This window comes from Syngnathus typhle, linkage group LG7 (genome assembly GCF_033458585.1).
Source record: "Syngnathus typhle isolate RoL2023-S1 ecotype Sweden linkage group LG7, RoL_Styp_1.0, whole genome shotgun sequence".
Lineage (NCBI taxonomy): Eukaryota > Metazoa > Chordata > Actinopteri > Syngnathiformes > Syngnathidae > Syngnathus > Syngnathus typhle.
This window is the reverse complement of record NC_083744.1, coordinates 12,012,368-12,034,314: the sequence shown is the minus strand read 5'-3', so window position 1 is coordinate 12,034,314 and position 21,947 is coordinate 12,012,368. Positions and strand designations below refer to the sequence as shown.

The 21,947-nt window shown below is 39.6% G+C and overlaps 2 protein-coding genes across 3 annotated transcripts; one reads left to right on the top strand and one right to left on the bottom strand.

Annotated features, from left to right (window-relative positions):
- The first annotated feature begins 4,571 nt into the window (after positions 1-4,571).
- Positions 4,572-14,509, top strand: LOC133156630 (myosin heavy chain, fast skeletal muscle-like). 2 transcript variants are annotated; one of them, XM_061282501.1, is made up of 40 exons: positions 4,579-4,601; positions 4,666-4,755; positions 5,213-5,434; positions 5,506-5,649; positions 5,725-5,881; positions 5,958-5,985; positions 6,060-6,165; positions 6,241-6,333; positions 6,420-6,483; positions 6,549-6,647; positions 6,729-6,832; positions 6,937-7,075; positions 7,196-7,314; positions 7,421-7,570; positions 7,648-7,818; positions 7,902-8,205; positions 8,300-8,367; positions 8,453-8,540; positions 8,668-8,909; positions 9,004-9,140; positions 9,217-9,472; positions 9,551-9,793; positions 9,911-10,087; positions 10,174-10,319; positions 10,406-10,496; positions 10,576-10,965; positions 11,235-11,361; positions 11,439-11,557; positions 11,637-11,833; positions 11,955-12,138; positions 12,218-12,383; positions 12,470-12,594; positions 12,664-12,972; positions 13,054-13,257; positions 13,344-13,469; positions 13,544-13,714; positions 13,795-13,899; positions 13,979-14,074; positions 14,178-14,309; positions 14,408-14,509. In XM_061282501.1, the coding sequence occupies exons 3-40, from the start codon at positions 5,228-5,230 to the stop codon at positions 14,426-14,428; spliced, it is 5,805 nt and encodes a 1,934-aa protein (XP_061138485.1). In that variant the 5' UTR covers positions 4,579-4,601; positions 4,666-4,755; positions 5,213-5,227; the 3' UTR covers positions 14,429-14,509. The 2 variants fall into 2 exon arrangements, with proteins under 2 accessions (XP_061138484.1, XP_061138485.1); XM_061282500.1 differs by having other exon boundaries at positions 4,572-4,601; positions 14,178-14,509.
- syt19 (synaptotagmin XIX) lies at positions 13,953-20,846 on the bottom strand. Its single transcript, XM_061282503.1, has 10 exons — positions 20,742-20,846; positions 20,615-20,670; positions 18,980-19,193; positions 18,817-18,890; positions 18,643-18,699; positions 18,158-18,340; positions 17,171-17,320; positions 16,884-17,003; positions 15,594-15,705; positions 13,953-15,493 (listed from the first exon to the last, which is right to left on the bottom strand). Exons 3-10 carry the CDS (start codon positions 19,173-19,175, stop codon positions 15,186-15,188), a joined length of 1,200 nt encoding a protein of 399 aa, XP_061138487.1. The 5' UTR covers positions 19,176-19,193; positions 20,615-20,670; positions 20,742-20,846; the 3' UTR covers positions 13,953-15,185.
- Positions 20,847-21,947: the final 1,101 nt, after the last annotated feature.

Genomic DNA, 21,947 nt, shown 5'->3' with positions numbered 1-21,947 from the left:
TAGTCATGTGACGTTCCACTTAACCAGCTTATTTATAAATAGAGTACAATGTTTGTACCTTGAAAGTGCGAATCTCAGCATTTCACTCTAGTCCCCTCCTGCCTCTCGCAGAAACAGTTGTGGCCCTCAGCATTAAAGTATGTTAATTAAAGCCCATACATCTCGGCATACATCGTATCCTTTACTGGGTAGTAGTAGTTATGCACCATGTGTGGGGAAGTGAATTCCTCAAGTAATGAGCAATCTTAGCAAGTACAGAATAGAGTTGTCAAATTGAACAGCTGTCCAACACTATTTTAAGCCATAATTAACACGACAACTCACCGAAAATGTCACCTTATCATATCATATATCGTATCATTTGATTCCTTGATGTCCTTGTGTTCAATTAAAAATGACTGAAGACCAGTTTATTCCAATATTTTCAGTCAGAACTTTCGAGTCATTCATATTATTATTCGGAACATTTCTTTTTGGCAAGGATCTGAAAAAGAAATATGCAAGTAGCCGATACAAAAAAAATAGAATACAAAGGGTTTTGATTTGTGTTTATTCAAAAAAGGAAAATAATATCAAACAGAAAATGGTCACATGAGACAGATGGAAACAGAAGGTCCAACGCGGACGTGTTAAATTCTTCGACTATGATAACAGCTTACATTCCTCACAGCTCGACACCATCAACTTCAGTGACCTTAAAAGCGCATCGAGCGTCATCACATTTTAGTAGTATATAATAATAGTAGTATATCCCCAATTACCCTTGTAACACTACATTTCACAGTATGTTGCGAATACCGTGGTGTACGTGTATATCTTGTGGCGAATTGAAGCTGGAAGGCAAATTAAAATAGTTCCTCACCATGCAAAGCAGATCTAATTATTAGTTGACTTAGCTTTTACAGTATGTCATCACTTTAGGTGAGAAGCAATCAAACCAGTGACCTGTGGTACGTCAACATCTGAAGTTTAGTGAAAAGTTATTTGTATTTAGAAGCTTTTGCAAAACGTGATTCTATTCCTCTGCTCTGACCTTTCTTGTTCTCCTAGTGGAACACTGCTTTGTACCAACATCAGAGTTTCCTGGCTCCCTTTTAGGGAGTGCGGTCAAACAGTCTCAGTGTGCTCAACTTACTCGACACAGGTCACCCTCCTTATGTTGCAAGGTTATTCCTGGAGGAACATGACTTGACATGGTAAAAGTTTTCAACAGCTCATAAAACACTTTTTTGTTGCTTGAGAAAAAAAACAGATTCCTCTTTGATGAATGTAGAGTAGGTGATTTTATTTTTATATATTTAAAAAATGCTTAATGCAAATCATGCACTTCAGACGTAATAAAACCAACAAATACAAATAAACAATGTTGACCTGCTTAATTTTCCAATTTCTCGAAACAAAAAAACTCATTTTAAACACACATAAGGAAATCAATGGCCCGTGCATTGTGGGGGGAGTAACATTTAGCCTACAAGTACATTCAAAAAGATTTACGAGTATATTTGAACGTATTTGCCCGTCAAAATATTTTCAGTCCCCATTTGCAGCTTGACGTTTGCGTGCGTATAAAAGTTACGCTCAGCCTGTATTTATGCAACTGTTGCCATTCACACAAGTCTTGCTTCCCTGCAAATACTGTAGATTAATTTTGTGTTCAACCATACTCCAGATAAATACACTGATGACTAAATTGAGACAAGATCATTATTTCAATTACCATGTGACTTTTCTAATGTAAAATAGGTGCCTGGGCTGCACAGATTGGAAAAACACTGATCTAATCATTACTCTCGCAAATTTAAGTTCACGTTATTAAAAAAGTCTTATATGGGGTGAAAAAAATAACAACGTTTACTTTCACTATATATTAAACGACTGAGCATTTAAATGACACGTTGCATTAAGCTAATTGGATCTGAATACATAGTGCGTTTTCTAGATTACCTTTTGTGATTGTGATCAGTAAATGAAAATGTTGTGTTTTGACTTGGGGGAAATAATGATTGCACTCAAGTGCATGCAAAACTCAATACATAGAGCTTTCAAATTCCTGATTTAACACCAGCAGTAAACACTAAACTGTGGAATGAATACCTGTCATTGTTTGTGACAGCCTAAGGAAACCCCACTTGCTCTGATGGTGGCATTCATATGTTGACAACACGCTACTCATCTTAGCATGAAAGCATCATCTCTGATCAAATATGATTACATCATTAGGTTTAAATAGGCTCAAATTTGTTTGCAAAAAAGAGGCAAAGGATTATGTTTCTTAGAGACACAGTTCTTATGAGGACAGCTTTGCAACCATCCTGTCAATGCAATGAATGGAATACCTGATAAGACAGTTAAGCATGTCACCTACCGTATGATTTAGTAGATGGAACAATTTGTAAATGATTTATAATGATTGCCATGTGTAAAATATCTACAGTCCATTTAAAAGAAGTATTCTAGGTAAGGACAATCATTTTAGTAACAGAGCTACAGTGATTACTTGGGTCTTGCTAGAGATAATCGTTTGACCTGGAGCGGTAAAATCATCATAAGTGTACAAATAAACTACAGTACATCCATCACCTATCAAAGCGTTGTTGCAATAGTTATGTTCAGTCAAGAAAAGGCAAAATTACCCAAAACAAACCGTTATAAGCAAATTATGCTGCTGCTAACGTGAATATTCAAATGATATTTGCACGGTGGTCGACTGATTAGTTTGTACCTTCCAAATATTCAAAAATTCTGACAAACTCTGACATGACAGTCATATTCGCTGCCTTCAAAAAGACTTGTAATTGTAGGATTGTGATTTGTATATTAAAATCGGTTTGCCTTCATTAAGTGCATTTCGGTAAACACGCTGACTGACCTTGATTTCTCTCCTTGTCTTATCGTCTTATTTTAGAACTTTTCTAGAACTAAAAGCTGCTATGTGAGGTCCTGTATTTTCTTTTGTGTCCCTTGCGTCAGAACTGAACAGGAGACGAGAGCTACGACTTCATCCTATCATTCTATTTCTAATCTATTCTATTGAATGGTTTGTTCTTAACCGAATTGATCAATTTCTCATTTCTGTAAGAAGAGTATAAACAAAAGTAACTTAATGAGTCATAATATAATGTTAAAACATTCTGTGTTTTAAACAGTACAAAATCATCTCAGTTGTGCGTGACATTTAAATTGGTCAACAACTGTGTCGAGCAATGTATCTGAAGCCAAAAATGGACATGCAGCTATGTCTGCAGATTTACGTGTTAATAGCATGATATGTGTGAATACCAGAGACATATCTGTTACACATAGTTACAAATAACAGTAATCCTATTTGTTTCATAATAAAATTAACATGATTTAAAACAAAATAATCAAAAGATAAATGATATAAGAGAAGACAACTTTTCACGCTTCTTTTCATTCCTAAACAAATCATAATAATTTCTTGGACAAGAGTTAGTTAATTACAAGATTAAATTAATGAATCTACTATCAAATGAAAGACTCAACAGTGCTAGATGACCTGAAATTACGTATTAAACGACATTGTAAATATTAGCAATCCACAATATGTTTTCGTTGATGGAAATGTGATACATAAGAAGTATGATGGTATGACAAATGTAAGCATCAGCTGTGCTCCATGCCATATGTGGCAGGTGTCCCAAATTTAACTACTGCTTTGCAAGCAAAGCATGTTCACACAAAGGACGACAAATGTTACCCTTCATGATCAGTTGTACCTGTTAATGCATTGGAATGAAAAATAAGACACATTTATGGACAGTATTGACAGTAAAATTCATTTTGTTGTAGAGATGTTTTCAAGTTCAGGCCATATTTTACCCATAAAAAGCCAAATATCGAAATGTATTTTTACAAGTTCTGGAAAAAAAGCACCAATATCAGAATCTTATGAAAATATTAATATAATATTAATTGGTTAACATATCAATCATAGAATATACAAAAGTCATAGTGAGGTAATTGTGGAAATTGACTATTGTGGCTCTTTGGAAACATGGTGTGTCCAAACTTTTGGGTCGAATATATAGCCACGTCATCCATATAGCCACTTTTCCTGCAGGTGATTATTAAAATTGGAAAGTTCAGCAGTTTTAGCTCGTGCAAAATGTTAGTGAACAGAGCGAAATGAAAAAAATGAATATCATTAGAAAACACTGCTCAAACAAATAAATAAAAGAAATCGATTAACAATCAAAAGTTGCATTAAAAATAAACTTGGAAATGGAACAGCTGGAATCATAGTCGAAAGCCACGAGCTGCATCGGCTGTCTTGATGAAAGTAAAAGGTTGAGCATTCATGCCAAAAAATGAAAATATTGACTGCCAAACAGCATATAATTCCCTTGTGTAAAGTCTCACACACACATAAAAATGTCTCCAGGCATGGTGGCTTATCACAAAAGAAAAAAAAGTGTGACATGTTTCCAGGGATGGTGGCTTTCAAAGATCACCACACCGCATTTGGTTTGTGGTCCCCATTTAACTCTTGCCATATAAGCAAACAACACTTTGTATAAAAGGAGACCGTGGGGGCTGCGGCAGTGTGTGGTGGAGGATCCTGAACAACCCAGCAGTGTGTGGTAAGTAAAACCCCTCTTTGCTAGGGCACAATCAATTTTATAATATACATAATACTATTTTAAGGCAACTCCTTGTGCATAGCATCTGCACAAACTCAGCAACAAAAATCTAATTTCAACAGGATTGTGACATTCAACTCTTTAAAGCATACAGGTATGAACCGTTCAATGACTTTGCATGGATGATCTGAAAAATATTTTTTGAAGTTACGTACTTACTTTGAGTAACTTGAGTGGTGTTTGCATGAGCATTCCCTGCTTGGGTAGGTTTTCACCAAGTACTCCTGTTTACTCCTACATTCAAAAACATGTATAGTGGGTTAAGTGAAGACTCTAAATTATCCAAAGTTGTGAGTGGCTGTTAGTCCACGGTTGTCCTAATGTGTCCTTCAATCGGCTGACCAGTCCAGGGTTTACTGCTCTTCTCACCTGAAGTCAACTTGGATAGGACCATCAACATTTTTGTGAATGCGACTCCATGCAGTTAGAAATTATAAAACCCAACAGAACGAATTACTTTTAACATTATGTAGCGAAAAGGATAACTCTAGTCTGTATATATGGATTTGATATAAATGAATCTGATTTTCTTCCTTCTAATTATCACACAGACATAAACCACCACCATGAGTACCGACGCGGAAATGGCCTTGTATGGCAAAGCTGCCATCTACCTCCGTAAACCAGAGAAGGAGAGAATTGAGGCTCAGAGCAAACCGTTCGATGCCAAGTCAGCCTGCTACGTGGCCGATGCTAAAGAACTGTACTTGAAGGGAACAATCATCAAGAAAGAGGGTGGCAAAGTCACCGTCAAAGTTTTGGACAGTCAAGAGGTCGGAATTTTTTCAATCCGTGTACTACAAACATGTGATCAGTTCTCACGGTGTCTTACGTCTTCTTCAAGGAGAAAACAGTTAAAGAAGATGATGTCACACCAATGAACCCTCCCAAGTTTGACAAAATTGAAGACATGGCCATGATGACGCATCTCAATGAAGCCTCTGTCCTGTATAACCTCAAAGAGCGTTATGCAGCATGGATGATCTACGTGAGACAATCTTCTTAATGAGTAGCATAACTGTCATCGCAGTATACTTCGAAGACACGGTTTTATCTCTTTCAGACTTACTCTGGGTTGTTCTGCGCCACTGTGAACCCCTACAAGTGGCTCCCAGTGTACGATTCTGAAGTTGTGTCTGCGTATAGAGGCAAGAAGCGTATGGAGGCTCCACCTCACATCTTCTCCGTCTCTGACAACGCATATCAATTCATGCTCACTGGTATGTAATAAGATGAACAAGTTCTGAATGACTGAGCTCTGATGTAGAAATTGATTTCATCCTTCTGTTTGAGCAGACAGGGAGAACCAGTCTGTCCTGATCACGTGAGTTCTATTTTCATTTGAAAACTAAGAGACTCTAGGAAACAAACGCTCAGAGGTTTGTCTCTATTCCCCAGCGGAGAATCCGGTGCTGGAAAGACTGTGAACACCAAGCGTGTCATTCAGTACTTTGCCACAATCTCAGTTGGTGGTGAGAAGAAAAAAGAGCAGGGAAAGTATCAGGTATGTGAGTTCAGAAAAGAAGAGCGTTTATTTTTAGAATTGATTTGCCGACATTAATTCTCAATTTGATGACAGGGCTCACTTGAGGATCAGATCATTGCCGCCAATCCACTTCTGGAAGCCTACGGTAATGCCAAAACTGTGAGGAACGACAACTCCTCTCGTTTTGTAAGTTTGGTGTAATTGCTACAGAATAATGATTTTTACATTTCAACAATGAAGGAATCTAATGAATACTGGTTTGTTCAAAACAGGGTAAATTCATCCGAATTCATTTTGGCACAACTGGCAAACTGGCTAGTGCTGATATTGAAACATGTAAGTGTGCAAATGCTTGGACAGCAACAGAACTGTGGGAGACTGATTCCTTCAAATAATTGCAGATCTGCTGGAGAAGTCCAGAGTGACATTCCAACTCCCTGACGAGAGAGGCTACCACATCTTCTACCAGATGATGACTAACCACAAACCAGAGCTGATTGGTATGGACTTGTCATTTCAGAAAACACATACTAGAATGCCCATTGAATGCTAACCATTGGATTTCCCCCCCCCCCCAACAGAAGTGTCACTCATCACAACCAACCCTTACGACTTCCCTATGTGCAGTCAGGGACAGATCACTGTGGCCAGCATTGATGACAAAGTTGAGCTGGAGGCCACTGATGTGAGTGATTATTTTTCAAATAATGTCAATATTGTAAACGATCACCTACGGAATCTGGTAGTTTGGAATCATGACCTTTGGATGAATACCATTATTCCACGCAGAACGCCATTGATATTCTGGGCTTCACTGCCGAGGAGAAGATGAGCATCTACAAAATGACAGGTGCTGTCCTTCACCATGGTAACATGAAGTTCAAGCAGAAGCAGCGTGAGGAGCAGGCAGAGCCCGACGGCAACGAGGGTAGGTGGTAACGCTCAAAATCGAATCGGAAAAAGGCAGGTGTTTTATCCGATTTATATTTGATCAGATTTATTTCACTGAACAGAGTACATATTAACTGTATTGTACAAAACACTTTAGATGCTGACAAGGTTGCCTACTTGTTGGGTCTGAACTCCGCTGACATGCTGAAGGCTCTCTGCTATCCAAGAGTGAAAGTCGGAAATGAGTTTGTCACCAAGGGACAGACCGTACCCCAGGTAACATTAAAATACACATCATATACATGATCATTCATTTTTTTTCATGACTGGACATCTTGTTACACAGCTCTGATTAAAATTGTGACTCTCAATTAATGTTTAGGTACTGAACTCAGTGCCAGCCCTTGCCAAGTCCATCTATGAGAGGATGTTCTTGTGGATGGTCGTCCGTATCAACCAGATGTTGGATACCAAACAGTCTAGGCAGTTCTTCATTGGTGTCCTGGATATTGCTGGCTTTGAAATCTTTGACGTAAGCTTTATTCATGCAAAAAGCCAAATATAGTTTTAGGACAACGGTCTTTGGAGTAATGATTTGTCCTCATGCAGTACAACAGCATGGAGCAACTGTGCATCAACTTCACTAATGAGAAGTTACAGCAGTTCTTCAACCACCACATGTTTGTGCTGGAACAAGAAGAGTACAAGAAGGAGGGTATTATTTGGGAGTTCATTGACTTTGGTATGGATCTGGCCGCCTGCATTGAGCTGATTGAAAAGGTGAGCTAAGCATTTGATTCAGAGGCAGATCTGGTTATTAACGTGACCCAAACCCAATGACCTATTCTTTGTATTCCCTGAAGCCCATGGGTATCTTCTCCATTCTCGAAGAGGAGTGCATGTTCCCTAAAGCCACAGACGTATCATTCAAGAACAAGCTGTATGATCAACATCTTGGCAAATGCAAAGCATTTGAGAAGCCAAAGCCTACAAAGGGCAAGGCTGAGGCCCACTTCTCCTTGTTGCATTATGCTGGTACTGTGGATTACAACATCACCGGCTGGCTGGACAAGAACAAGGACCCACTGAATGAGTCTGTTGTGCAGCTCTACCAGAAGTCTTCAGTTAAACTCCTGTCTTACCTCTATCCACCTGTTAGTGCTGAAGGTATGCTGATGAAAGAGTGTTAAAATATTAAAATGACATGTATATTAATTAGTGCTCTAATGCTACAAATTATTACCCCCAAAATGGTGAGTAGAAACTAGTGGGAAGAAGGGAGGCAAGAAGAAGGGTGGTTCTATGCAGACTGTATCTTCACAGTTTCGGGTAAGGTCTAGTTTGCAAATGTGTTTTTTCCACACGTTACATTGAATTAACATGACATTACACGAACACTGTTTTGTACCTTCAGGAGAACTTGGGCAAACTGATGACCAATTTGAGGAGCACCCATCCTCACTTTGTGCGTTGCCTGATTCCTAATGAGTCCAAGACTCCAGGTGAAGCATTCTGCAAACATCTTAGAGTGTCAAAGTTCTCATGTCTTATGGGCATGATATCTTACTTCATCTGATTTCATATGCTTGTAATAAAATAACCACTATGCCATGTTCTCTCTTTCCATAGGTCTGATGGAGAACTTCCTAGTCATCCATCAGCTTAGGTGCAACGGCGTACTTGAGGGCATCAGAATCTGCAGGAAAGGTTTCCCCAGCAGAATCCTCTATGGTGACTTCAAGCAGAGGTACAAGGTGCTGAATGCCAGCGTCATCCCAGAGGGCCAGTTCATTGACAACAAGAAGGCTGCTGAAAAGTTGCTCGGGTCAATTGATATTGACCACGACCAATACCGATTTGGTCACACCAAGGTAAAGATTGTTAATTATAGCCACCCATTTTTGTGTTTGTTTTTAGGCGGGATATCAAATTTGAGCCTTATTTTTTCTTGTTCAATGTGGCTAGGTGTTCTTCAAAGCAGGTCTTCTGGGTACTCTTGAGGAATTGAGAGATGAAAAGCTAGCTGCTCTTGTCACCATGACTCAAGCCCTCTGCCGTGCTTACCTCATGAGGAAGGAGTTTGTGAAGATGATGGAGAGGAGGCATGTTATGAATTGTAAAAACACACTCAAGAAAAAAGAGGCACTCCGTATAGTAACTGAAAATGTCCATCCACAGGGAAGCCATCTTTACCATTCAGTATAATGTGCGGTCATTCATGAATGTCAAGCATTGGCCATGGATGAAAGTGTACTACAAGATCAAACCTCTGCTCAAGAGTGCTGAAACAGAGAAAGAGCTGGCCCAGATGAAGGAAAACTATGAAAAGATGACCACTGATTTGTCTACTGCTCTTGCCAAGAAGAAGGAACTTGAGGAGAAGATGGTGTCTCTTCTTCAGGAGAAAAATGATCTGCAACTGCAAGTAGCATCTGTGAGTATCAAGCCACTGACACATTTTGTTTGGGGCCAATCTTTTGTGTAATCACCGTGTTTGTGCAATGTCAAACAGGAATCAGAAAATCTGTCTGATGCTGAGGAGAGATGTGAGGGTCTTATCAAGAGTAAGATCCAACTAGAAGCCAAACTCAAGGAGACAACTGAGAGGTTGGAGGATGAAGAGGAAATCAACGCTGAGCTTACTGGAAAGAAGAGAAAACTAGAAGATGAATGCTCTGAGCTCAAGAAGGATATTGACGACCTGGAGCTTACCTTGGCGAAAGTAGAAAAGGAGAAGCATGCCACTGAAAACAAGGTGTGCAATTAGTCAGGACCATAATAATAATAATAATAATAATAATAATAATAATAATAATAATAATAATAATAATAATAATAATAATAATGATGATAATATTTGTTTCCATTTTAGGTGAAGAACCTGACTGAGGAGATGGCCTCTCAAGATGAGACCATTGCCAAGTTGACCAAAGAGAAGAAGGCCCTTCAGGAGGCTCATCAGCAGACACTTGATGACCTGCAGGCTGAGGAAGATAAGGTCAACACTCTGACCAAGGCCAAGACCAAGCTTGAGCAACAAGTGGATGACGTAAGTTCTGATACAGAATTTGTACTATTAAAAAAAAAAAAGACAAGAAAAAGATGCCATAATGATGAAATCACATGGCTCCGCAGCTTGAGGGTTCTCTGGAACAAGAGAAGAAGCTGCGTATGGACCTGGAGAGGGCCAAGAGGAAGCTTGAAGGTGACCTGAAACTGGCTCAGGAATCCATCATGGACCTTGAAAATGACAAACAGCAGTCTGATGAGAAACTTAAAAAGTAAAATCTTTGTTCGCAATCTCATTTTATAATATTAGCAAATGCTTTCAAATCAAGACATCACTAAATCTGGATAATCTTCACAGGAAGGACTTTGAAATTAGTCAGTATCTAAGCAAGATTGAGGATGAGCAGTCAATGGGTGCCCAGCTCCAGAAGAAGATCAAGGAACTTCAGGTAAAATATCCGAAATGAACAAAATGTCAATGTCACAAAGAAGAATGGGTTTAAAAGTAACAACAACACCTCATTATAGGCTCGTATTGAGGAACTGGAGGAGGAAATTGAAGCTGAACGTGCTGCTCGCGCCAAAGTTGAGAAACAGAGAGCTGATCTCTCCAGGGAACTTGAGGAGATCAGTGAGAGGCTTGAGGAGGCTGGAGGTGCCACTGCTGCTCAAATCGAGATGAATAAAAAGCGTGAGGCTGAGTTACAGAAGCTGCGCCGTGATCTTGAGGAGTCCACCTTGCAGCATGAGGCCACTGCGGCTGCTCTGCGCAAGAAGCAGGCAGACAGTGTTGCTGAGTTGGGTGAGCAGATCGACAACCTCCAACGGGTCAAGCAGAAACTTGAGAAGGAAAAGAGCGAATACAAGATGGAGATTGATGATCTCTCCAGCAACATGGAAGCTGTTGCTAAAGCAAAGGTGAAGAAATGTTGACACTTTAGCTTTAGATTAGATATCTTTATATCTATCTAGCAAAGTAAAGACAATTCACAATTTTAGTATTGACACATGAATTCAATCCCAATTGGTCTTGGTGGGCCTCACAGAATAATGTGGCGGGCCGTATCTGGCCCCAGGGCCTTAAGTTTGACAGTACTGCTTTAGCTGATGAGCAATATACATATGCCAATATATAAATGAGTATGATTAGAAAAACTAATACTTTAACAATATTTTCAAACTCCTAGGGAAATCTTGAAAAGATGTGTCGCACTCTTGAGGACCAACTTAGTGAACTGAAGACCAAGAACGATGAGAATCTCCGTCAGCTCAATGACCTGGGTGCACAGAAAGCCCGTCTTCTGACAGAAAATGGTACGCGTGCGACAATCAAACAAAAGCGAGTGACCAACCTAACACACACTAACATTACATGATGATGTTCAAACAAGGTGAATTTGGCCGTCAAATTGAGGAAAAGGAAGCTCTTGTCTCACAGCTGACCAGAGGTAAACAAGCCTATACACAGCAGATTGAGGAATTGAAGAGACAGATTGAAGAGGAGGTCAAGGTGAGGAATATAGTAACCTCCAACAACAAGTTTTGTTGGAAGATAGATATGTGCTCATTGAATATATTTGCATAACCAGGCCAAGAACGCTCTTGCCCATGGACTGCAATCAGCCCGCCATGACTGTGATCTCCTGAGGGAACAGTTTGAGGAAGAGCAGGAGGCCAAGGCTGAGCTGCAGCGCGGAATGTCCAAGGCCAACTCCGAGGTGGCTCAGTGGAGAACTAAGTATGAAACTGATGCCATCCAGCGCACTGAGGAGCTTGAGGAAGCCAAGTGAGTGTGATTCCAATTGAAAACAATGCCCATGCTATTGACAGCAGGTTTCTCTTACCTGGCTAGTTTCCATTTCATTTGACATGCATGGATGGACTCACTGAGAAACATGTCAAAACAGGAAAAAGTTGGCACAGCGCCTCCAGGAGGCTGAGGAACAGATTGAGGCTGTAAATTCCAAGTGTGCTTCTCTGGAGAAGACCAAACAGAGACTCCAGAGTGAAGTGGAAGACCTCATGATTGATGTGGAGCGAGCCAACGGGCTTGCTGCCAACCTTGACAAAAAGCAGAGAAATTTTGACAAGGTGCAATCCATAGTCCCAAAGTGCTCCCAAAACACAAACCTGCATTGACCATTGCGTACTGTATAAATTGTTTGTCTAGGTGTTGGCAGAGTGGAAGCAAAAGTTTGAGGAGGGTCAGGCAGAACTGGAGGGAGCTCAGAAGGAGTCTCGCTCTCTTGGCACTGAGCTGTTCAAGATGAAGAACTCTTATGAGGAATCTCTGGATCAGCTGGAGACCATGAAGCGTGAAAACAAGAATCTTCAGCGTGAGTTTTCCACAGAAATCGGAAACTCATCATTTACATTCTACATGCAAACATGATTGTTTTCTTGATTTGAAACTCTCTTGTAGAGGAGATCTCCGATCTGACTGAACAGATTGGAGAGACTGGAAAGAGTATCCATGAGCTTGAGAAGGCCAAGAAACAAGTGGAGACAGAGAAGTCTGAAATCCAGACAGCGCTCGAAGAGGCTGAGGTGATTTAAATGAATGCATTGGCACAAAATCTGAGTTCAAATATTCAAACGTTACTCTCCATGACACAGGGAACTCTGGAACACGAGGAGTCAAAGATCCTGCGTGTCCAGTTGGAGCTCAACCAGATCAAAGGAGAAGTGGACAGGAAGCTGGCAGAGAAAGATGAGGAGATGGAGCAGCTCAAGAGGAATAGCCAGAGGGTGATTGACTCCATGCAGAGCACTTTGGATTCTGAGGTCAGGAGCAGAAATGATGCCCTGAGAATCAAAAAGAAGATGGAGGGTGACTTGAATGAGATGGAGATTCAGCTGAGCCACGCAAATCGCCAGGCTTCTGAGTCTCAGAAGCAGCTGAGGATTGTACAGACACAGTTGAAGGTATTTCAATGCGATGATCTACCACCACCGCGCTTCTTTTCTGTTGCTATTTAGCCACCTAAATACGTCGATTCTCACCAGGATGCACAACTGCACCTGGATGATGCTGTCAGAGCACAGGATGACCTCAAGGAACAAGCTGCAATGGTGGACCGCAGGAACGGCCTCATGGTGTCTGAGATCGAGGAACTTCGGGCTGCTCTGGAACAAACCGAGAGAGGTCGTAAGGTTGCTGAGCAGGAACTGGTGGATGCCAGTGAACGTGTCGGACTCCTGCACTCTCAGGTAAATAATGCGACCTTTCAAAATGTCTGCCAAATGATTCAACACTATTGTAGACCAATGGAGTAACAAGTATCTTCATATCCCAGAACACGAGCCTTCTGAACACGAAGAAGAAGCTTGAGTCTGACCTTGTCACAATCCAGAGTGAAGTAGATGACACGGTTCAGGAAGCCAGAAATGCAGAGGATAAAGCCAAAAAGGCCATTACTGATGTATGTTTGCCTCTTTTTGTGTCATAATTAATGGATTAGAAAGAATGTTCTAATTAAATTCATGTCGTTCCTAGGCTGCAATGATGGCTGAGGAGCTGAAGAAGGAACAGGACACCAGCGCGCATCTGGAGAGGATGAAGAAGAACCTGGAGGTTGCTGTCAAGGATTTGCAGCACCGCCTGGATGAGGCTGAGAACTTGGCCATGAAAGGTGGCAAGAAGCAGCTTCAGAAACTTGAGTCGAGGGTAAGACAGCAAAGTCAGCAGATTCAAAGCAAGTAAAATGTACAGCGACTACATTTGAAAAAAAACAAAACAATCCCCAGGTCCGTGAGCTTGAGTCAGAGGTTGAGACAGAACAGAGACGTGGAGCCGATGCTGTTAAAGGTGTCCGCAAATATGAGAGGAGGGTGAAGGAGCTCACTTACCAGGTGAATAAACTGTAAACTGGATGTCACTGAAAATAACCGAACATGCAACAAACTGGCAGATGTGATTTTTATTTTACAGACTGAAGAGGACAAGAAAAACGTTGCAAGACTCCAGGATCTGGTTGATAAGTTACAGCTCAAGGTGAAGGCCTACAAGAGGCAGGCTGAGGAAGCGGTAAGTATGAATAAGAAAATGACTATGGGCAATGTCTATCATGGTAATTCATTTGAGCTGAAAACTTTCATTTCCAACTTATTTTTTCTGTCTGACTTTCCAGGAGGAGCAGGCCAATGTTCACCTGTCCAAGTGCAGGAAGGTCCAGCATGAGCTGGAGGAGGCTGAGGAGCGTGCAGACATTGCAGAGTCTCAGGTCAACAAACTAAGAGCCAAAAGCCGTGACTCTGGCAAGGTGCGTACGGACAATTCACATGACTAAACAAGGTTCTGCATTGTGTTTTATGCCACACAAAATTCATTTTTAACACTAAAATTTTTATTTTCTTACAGGGGAAAGAAACAGCTGAATAAAGTTGATTCTTCAGTGGGCTCTTTCAACTCATATAATATGATGTGAAATGTACCACAATAAAACTATTTTGAAATAATCAATATATTTAAGGTCATTTTATTGTTGTTGTCTGACAATCAGGGATGGCGCTACACCAGGGGAGTGGGGGTTATCGTTAATCCAATTCTTGTTCCTTTCAAAGCTGGACAGGAAGGCATCGTATCATTGACAAGCTTTGGTGATGGTAGCCTCCCAAAACAAAGTAGTAAACGTGTAAGTAAAAAGCAATCCACCGCAATGTAGTCTACCAAAAATATAATTCACAAGCAAGTCATTTCATTCAAAAGAACCCTACTGTTTGTCGAACCCATTGTTCTGCAACAGTATGACACCATCTGATTACGAGCATCCAGTTGTCCATGTTTTCCAAAAACAGTCAGCAAGGTATTTTACTCAAATGTTTTTGTAAGAATATTAACAATTTCAACAATGATATATTGATTTAAGGCAGTAGCAAAAAAATATCGAACCACTAGAGGTTGACAAAGGCTTGTTCCAAAACAATACAGGGACTGTCATGCAGTCATTCTACAATAAGCGAATACCCCTAAAATATGAATGAGTTGTCAGTGTCAGATTTTCCTGGATGTCAGGAACAAAATAATGTGTTAAAAGTAGTTTGGTGTAAATTAGTAAATTTCTGAAAAGCACTACCCACTTCATTTAATAAGTAAATCAATCATCCTGGAGGTGTAGATAAAGTTCTTGAGACAAAACTTAGATGAGTAGGGAATGCCACTTGGCTATGGGCTGACGGATGGAGCGGAGCATAAGACCCAAGTGTTCATTTTCGGAATGATTGTCCCTCTTCACAATTAACTGTCCTATGAGGTGCTTGGATGATTTCCTACTTGACTGGGTCTCAAAAACAGAGACTAAAATTTTAACCTGTCGCACGGGAAGTTCTGGCAAGGAGAAAACAAGAACTTCATTGAAGACAGTCATTGTGTCACGGGTCACTGCTGAGGTTTTCTGGTACTTCAACTTGCACTGGTTGCACTGCACGCTGACCCTGGCATAGAAGACTTTACAACACAAACAATTTGCATTAGAAACTATTCATTTTGTTTTATTCTATACTGTTTATTTAAAGTCAATGTGCATGTTTACTTATTTGTTTGTTACCTGCATCCAAGTGTTGCTCCTTATGGACTGTTCGAACTTTTAGCACTCCAACCTCAATCCTTTGAGAAGTTGGGAGGAACCTCAGTGACAAAAGAACTTCCCCTACAAGGTCCTGCCAATATATGTGGTCAGAATAAATTGTGTTTAATAAGCATCATCACACATCTGCCACAATTTAAAATCACTCTTAATAATCACAGCTAAAGTTTACGTGCTGTCACGTCTCATCCCCAGTTTTGCTATGTGTCTAGGTTGTCATGGTTTCTGTTTGCGTCGCCCCACCCCTCCTGTGTCACCTCAATCAATGTAACCAGAGTCATCTGCCTCTTGTTACCTGTTTTGTATTTAAGTCCTGTCTGCCCCTCACTCCCCGTAGGATCATTGTTGTCATCATGTCGGCGCGTCTGTAGTCGTCTTGTCTCACGTCCCGGTCAGTCAGTCCAGTTATTGTTTTGTTAAGTTGTGTCAGTTTGCCTTTTGAGTTTGCTCAATAGACCCTGGTCCAAGCTGCATTTGGTCGCCCTGCTCCAGCCTTTCCATGACACGTGCCTTAAAGGTATTGATCTATCTTTGACCCTGAACTCTTTATCAAACTGTTCATTATTCCTTCCACATTGTCAAAGCCCTCAGTTAAACCTGAAGAAAACCTCCAAAGTTCTTTATAAATATGGTGTGTTTGTAATGAGCAGTGTTGTGTATGTGCCAGCAGTACATTTTCAGATTGTGACCAACATGTTCCACCGTGGAACAATCAAATTTCCCAAATACACCCTGAAAAGTGTTTTAACATGTTTTAGACTCTCTCTGTTTTTCCTCTCATCCCTGGTAAGTTATGTATCCATGGTATCTTTTAACGCACGGGTGTCAAACTCATTTTTTTCGCGGGCCGCATTGTAGTCATAGCTTCTTTCGGACGCTTGACTATGACTGTCAACACAAATAAATGTATGAGCACCTCATATTATATACAGTAAAAGCTGCAAATTGTCGAATAACTCTTTTTCAAATCAGATGAGTAAAAACTGGTCAAATATTTAAAAATATATATATTAAAAGTGAAGTAAATTTGCAGTTCTAGTAATGACACTCATTTGATGCTCAATTTGTCTTCGCGGGCCACATAAAATGATGTGGCGGGCCGTATCTGGCCCTCGGGCCTTGAGTTTGACATTTATTTTAAGGGGATTTGTTCAATGCACTTAATTACTTCACTGTGCATGTTTATTTATAGTCTATACAAGTATGACCGTTCGACCTGTATCTGTCTGTTCGAGTGGGGCTTATTTTTACCTTCTGCGGAGTGTTGAGCTTTCCTTTTAGCTCCAGAGGGTAGGAGATATTGAGTTGCTTCAGAGGGGTCCTCACCTCTCCCAATGCTGCGTGTCTGGAGAATTTATCAAAGTCTCTCACCTGACAAACACAAACGCGGGTCAAATTGACTGTTTGTCAGACTTCTTATAGAATTGACCTGAATAAACATAGTTGTACATATAAAAGTCAAGACTTTTACATAATTTTCTATACTTCATACATATTTTAACACGCTGGTAATGTGAAATGTTTGTACGTTACAGAACCTCCATTCGAAGGTCCATGCGATCAAGCTCTTTTTCATCATGCAGAATACAGGTGAATTGGTCTCCAAACAATGGGTTGCAGGTGCCCTTGACAATGCGAGTCCGCCAGTCCTGCAGCACTGTGCGCAGGGCAAGTGGTGTCCCTTCATCCTAAGAGGATCAGAGCAGAAAGATACCAAAGCAATAGTAGGTTACTGAAAAATGCATCTCATACATAGGGATGCATCAGTGCGTGGGTATCTTTCAGCTAAAAAAAAGGGACACAAGAAAATGGCACATGATTGAAATAAGAAGTAAACATTTTTGCACCCAGACCATAAAATGTTCAAAATAAAGTTAATTAAATCAACTCTAGTATATTGTAAATGTTGGCAGGATCTCTGATAGTAAGTCAAAATATTCACTCATCTTTTGTACCGCTTTTCTTCACAGGTGTCCCAGCTGACTTTGGGCAGTAGGTGGGGGAATACCCTGAACTGGTTGCCAGCCAATCGCTTGGCACCCAATGACAATTATTCACACTTAAAGAGAATTTGCCCTTCTGTGCATGTTTTTGGGATGTGTGAGGAAACTAAATTTTCCTGGGGAGAACATGCAAACCCCACACAGAAAGGCTGTAGCCGGAATCAAACATGCAAACAACCTCTGCATTGTGAGGCGGACGTGCTAAGTAGTGCATAACTGTGCTGCCCAATTGAGAATATTGTTTCCTCAAATTTGTCTCTGATCATTGATAAAAAATAATTTTCAAAATGTAAAAATACACCAATGAAAATTGCATAAAGGTTTAACAATATTATCAGTTATAACTCACTGGCCTTTGCTAGCCAGATTGTTTACTTTACACAAAATGTGAACATAGATAACTATGTACTAATAATCCAGAAATCAGAGACTCAGAAAGAAGGCAATTCAAATGTCAGTATATATCGTGTGCTTTAGAAAATAGAGTTGGTGAAACTATACAATTGAAAGTATAGTATGTACCACTTCATCAATGTATGGCCCCTTCGTCTTGGATCCGGTCCATAAAAGCTTTAGTTGGACAAACAGCTGGAGGCTGCTGGTTTGTCTTTGCTGCTGAATCCCCTCCAACTCCAAGATAGTAACTACAAGCTGGTTCTGCTGTGCATCATAATACACAGAATAGTGGAGCCATCCTTGAATCGTCTGTAGGCGGTAGATAGACAGTGTTAAAGAAGAAATTCAATGCTGATTTTAAATAACCAAGTGTCTGAAAATGCTGTGAAACGTGTAAAAGAAAAATGCTAAAATTCATATTCAAAACATCAAACATTGTTATATGGTATAAATAGTGGTACTTTGGACATTTTATAAATATGTGCACAATAGGACACAATAACCTTCATAACAGCTTTTTTTCCATACAAAGGATGTGCTTGCATCAACCTATCAAGTCTAAAACAGTCTAGTGAGATTATACCAAGATGTACAAAAAGAGTGTTACATACTTTATCCTCTCCTGCTTCCTGTGTGGCTTCCAAGATGTCCATGTCGGCATCCTCGACCTGCAAAGTTTTCACACCAATTCAAATTCCATTTTTGTCATGTTCCAAAAGTCATTCGGACAAATCCAGATCACCTCAAATGAAATTGTTTAGTGTTTTGTTGTCACAAATGCTCACCTTGATAGTTGGAATTCCTCTGTACTGTCCTGTTATTTTAGATACGTCATCTGTGTACGTCAAATCACCATTCACTAAAGTATAGACCAGATAGAAAACTGGCTTAAAAAGGTTTGAAAATAAAATTCATGAAATGTTTATTTTTAATTTAATCCTAGCTCACCTGTTTGAGGTGTGACAGACGGACGTTTGAAACATTTATAGGCCTGCCATGCCAAGATACCAAGTGCCACCAGAAGAAGAGCAACCGACAAGCCCAGGACGCTGTATTTAACTGCATCAGAGTAGGGAAACCTCAACGCTGCAGCAGACGGCAGAAACCGCCCTGAGGAAAAATAGCCTGATGGAAGGACCACCATTTTCTCCCTCCATGTGGGCTAAAGACCAGTAAGACAAAACATTATATGACAAGGATTTATTAGTGCAAATCTTTTGGAACAATTAACCATTTTTGACAACCAACTTTTAAAACTGTCAACAGTATACTACATTTGTTACTAGAAATGCAAATGATCAAATTGACAGATAGGGAATATTCTTTGATCTGGAAAACATTTTTTTTTAAATTCTATTTTATACATTGGTTTTTATTTTCATTGTATTTATTTTTTATTTGGGCATTTTTGGTCCTCCATAATAGTTTGTCCTGAAATAACTTAAAGTTAGGGTTAGTTACCGTAATTTTTGGACTATGTGTCACATCAGCAAAACTTTGAAGAAAATCCTGTTTCGTCCATATATATATCACTCTGGACTATAAACCGTAGGTGTTTTAAGTGAAATGTCCTTAATATTTCTATTACTTCCATCCTTCTATTACTTGTATTACCCAAACAAATCATCTTACAATATCATATGAATAATGAAAAATCCATAGATAAACCACATTGGACTAAGACGCATGATCAAAACTAGTGCAAAAAGGAGCAGTTTATAGTTTAGAAATTACGGTAATTTAATATTTACCCTATTGGGGTCATTTGAATGTTTAATTAAACTTGAATCGTGACGTATTTGAAGGTAGTCAGTTTCATTTATGCTTATGATCTACTGTTATTTTTACCATTGTGTTATTATATAGTATGAGCTATCATTAGAAAAAACTGCTGTTTTCAATAGATTTGCAAGAATTCCCAATCTTCCTCGCTTGACTGAACACCAAGCAAATGATCACATTCACGCCTATAGGGCATAATAGTTTTCAATGAGCATGTTCTTGGAATCTGTGTGACCCTACAGAAAACCCACATAAGCACACAGAGAGCATGCAAACTTCACATAGGATGACCTGATCTGAGATTTGATCACTTAACTATACTAATCACGAGTTCTACTGTGCTGTTCTACAAGTATACAGTGCACATATAATCCTGTTTTTAATTGCTTATTTATATCTGGTAGTCACCAAACTACTTGAAATCTAGCGTACTGTACTGTGGTATACAAGAACCTTTCCCTACTTTTTGTTGATATTCTGCCTTGGGAATTTTGCATTCTTTTTGATGAGTTGAAGTAAATACTGGATTATTACTTTCCCAAATGAAGCTGACATTTGATTACTTTCAATAAGAAGCAAATGAAAGCATTAAAACATACAAGGTAGAAAACAAACAAGCAAAATGTGTTACTTCTTTAGAGACCCACACATTTGTTAAACTTTATATATTTTTTGCACCTGGTCAACAGAAAATATTAATCTGTATTGTTAATGTACAGTCTTATGCTGTATGGAGTCAAGTGCATGGAAACATAATTGAATAAATGAAAAAACAACCATACAAAAACCATAAACACTTACTTTTGTCACTGGATATCAAAAGGGTTTTCGGGATATAGCTCCTACACCCCTTTTGGCTGTCAATATACAATAATTCTTTTTGAACGGTTTAGGCTTTTTTTAATAATAAAAAAAAAAGGCAGTTTACTTATTGACACTCCTTCCTCGTTCTTTGAGAAGGCACACTCCCTCGCTCCGAGCTCTTCAAATGCATACTCACACAAACAAATGACAGGACGGGTTGTCATACACACTTCTGGGCAAACTAGTTAGTTGAGATCCTGTTGATAATTTAAGAAGCTAAACATAGCCTGATTGCAAAACTTTTCTTTCTCTGAAAGGTTACTTTACCATCTCACCTTTGTTTAGGACTTGAAAGCTATTTCTTAACTCCTTTAAGTTGGTTTAGCAATGAACCAAAAAGACACTAGTGTGTCCATAGTATGTCCAAGCACATACAGTGCTGTGAAAAAGAGCTTGAACTTTTCCTGATTTTTTTATTTGTTTGCATTTTTGTCACAATTTCCAATCATAAAAGAAATTTGATTAATCAAACACAACACAAATAAAAACAAAGTGCAGTTTTGTAAGGAATGGGGGGAAAAAAAAGGAAAACAGGAAACTTCGACTGAAGTCAGACAGCCAGCGAAGAGCCGATTTTTAGTGCAACAAGATTGATTTCAGTCCGAACTGCTTCAAGCATGAATCTGGTTTGACTGTCTGTTTCGTCACTCTACGCAACGCAAGAATTGAAGTGCGGAATGGTAAAAAATGGAGAAGATTGAAGAAAATGAAACAGCAGTCCCTGGAAAGAGGAGGAAACGCATTGCTGGCGGCATACAAGTGAAGCTCAAGGTTACATTCCAAACAAGTTATTTTATGAAAGTATGTGAGGCCGCTGTCGCAAGTATGACAACACTTTGCATGCTGGACGACGTTCCAATGTCATTACTACAACAACCTGTGAGATGGGTCAGTAATGTCTGGACAGAGTCAAATCCAATTTGTTCACTTACCCGTAGAGACAGCCAGCCCTAAAATTTGGATATGAGGAGGAATCAGATTTAATTTCACAGTCTGAAATTTAAAACTAAGTCTTAAGAAAGTTTTTTTTTTTTTTTAGAGTTCCTCTAGAATCTCTGCATGCTCCCGTGAGCATGATCTTTTAGTGTGAGGTGGTAACCTCCGACCGATGTGTTAGGTCAGTTTTGTCCTAGTCTTTGCCTTAAGACAATATTAAACACGCTTGGTATTATCTTCGTGGTCGGTCATGTGACACAACCAACAGATGACCTTGAACATAATCGTAAAAAGAAAATATTGATAATAATCCTGAGAGAGTTATGAACGGAGG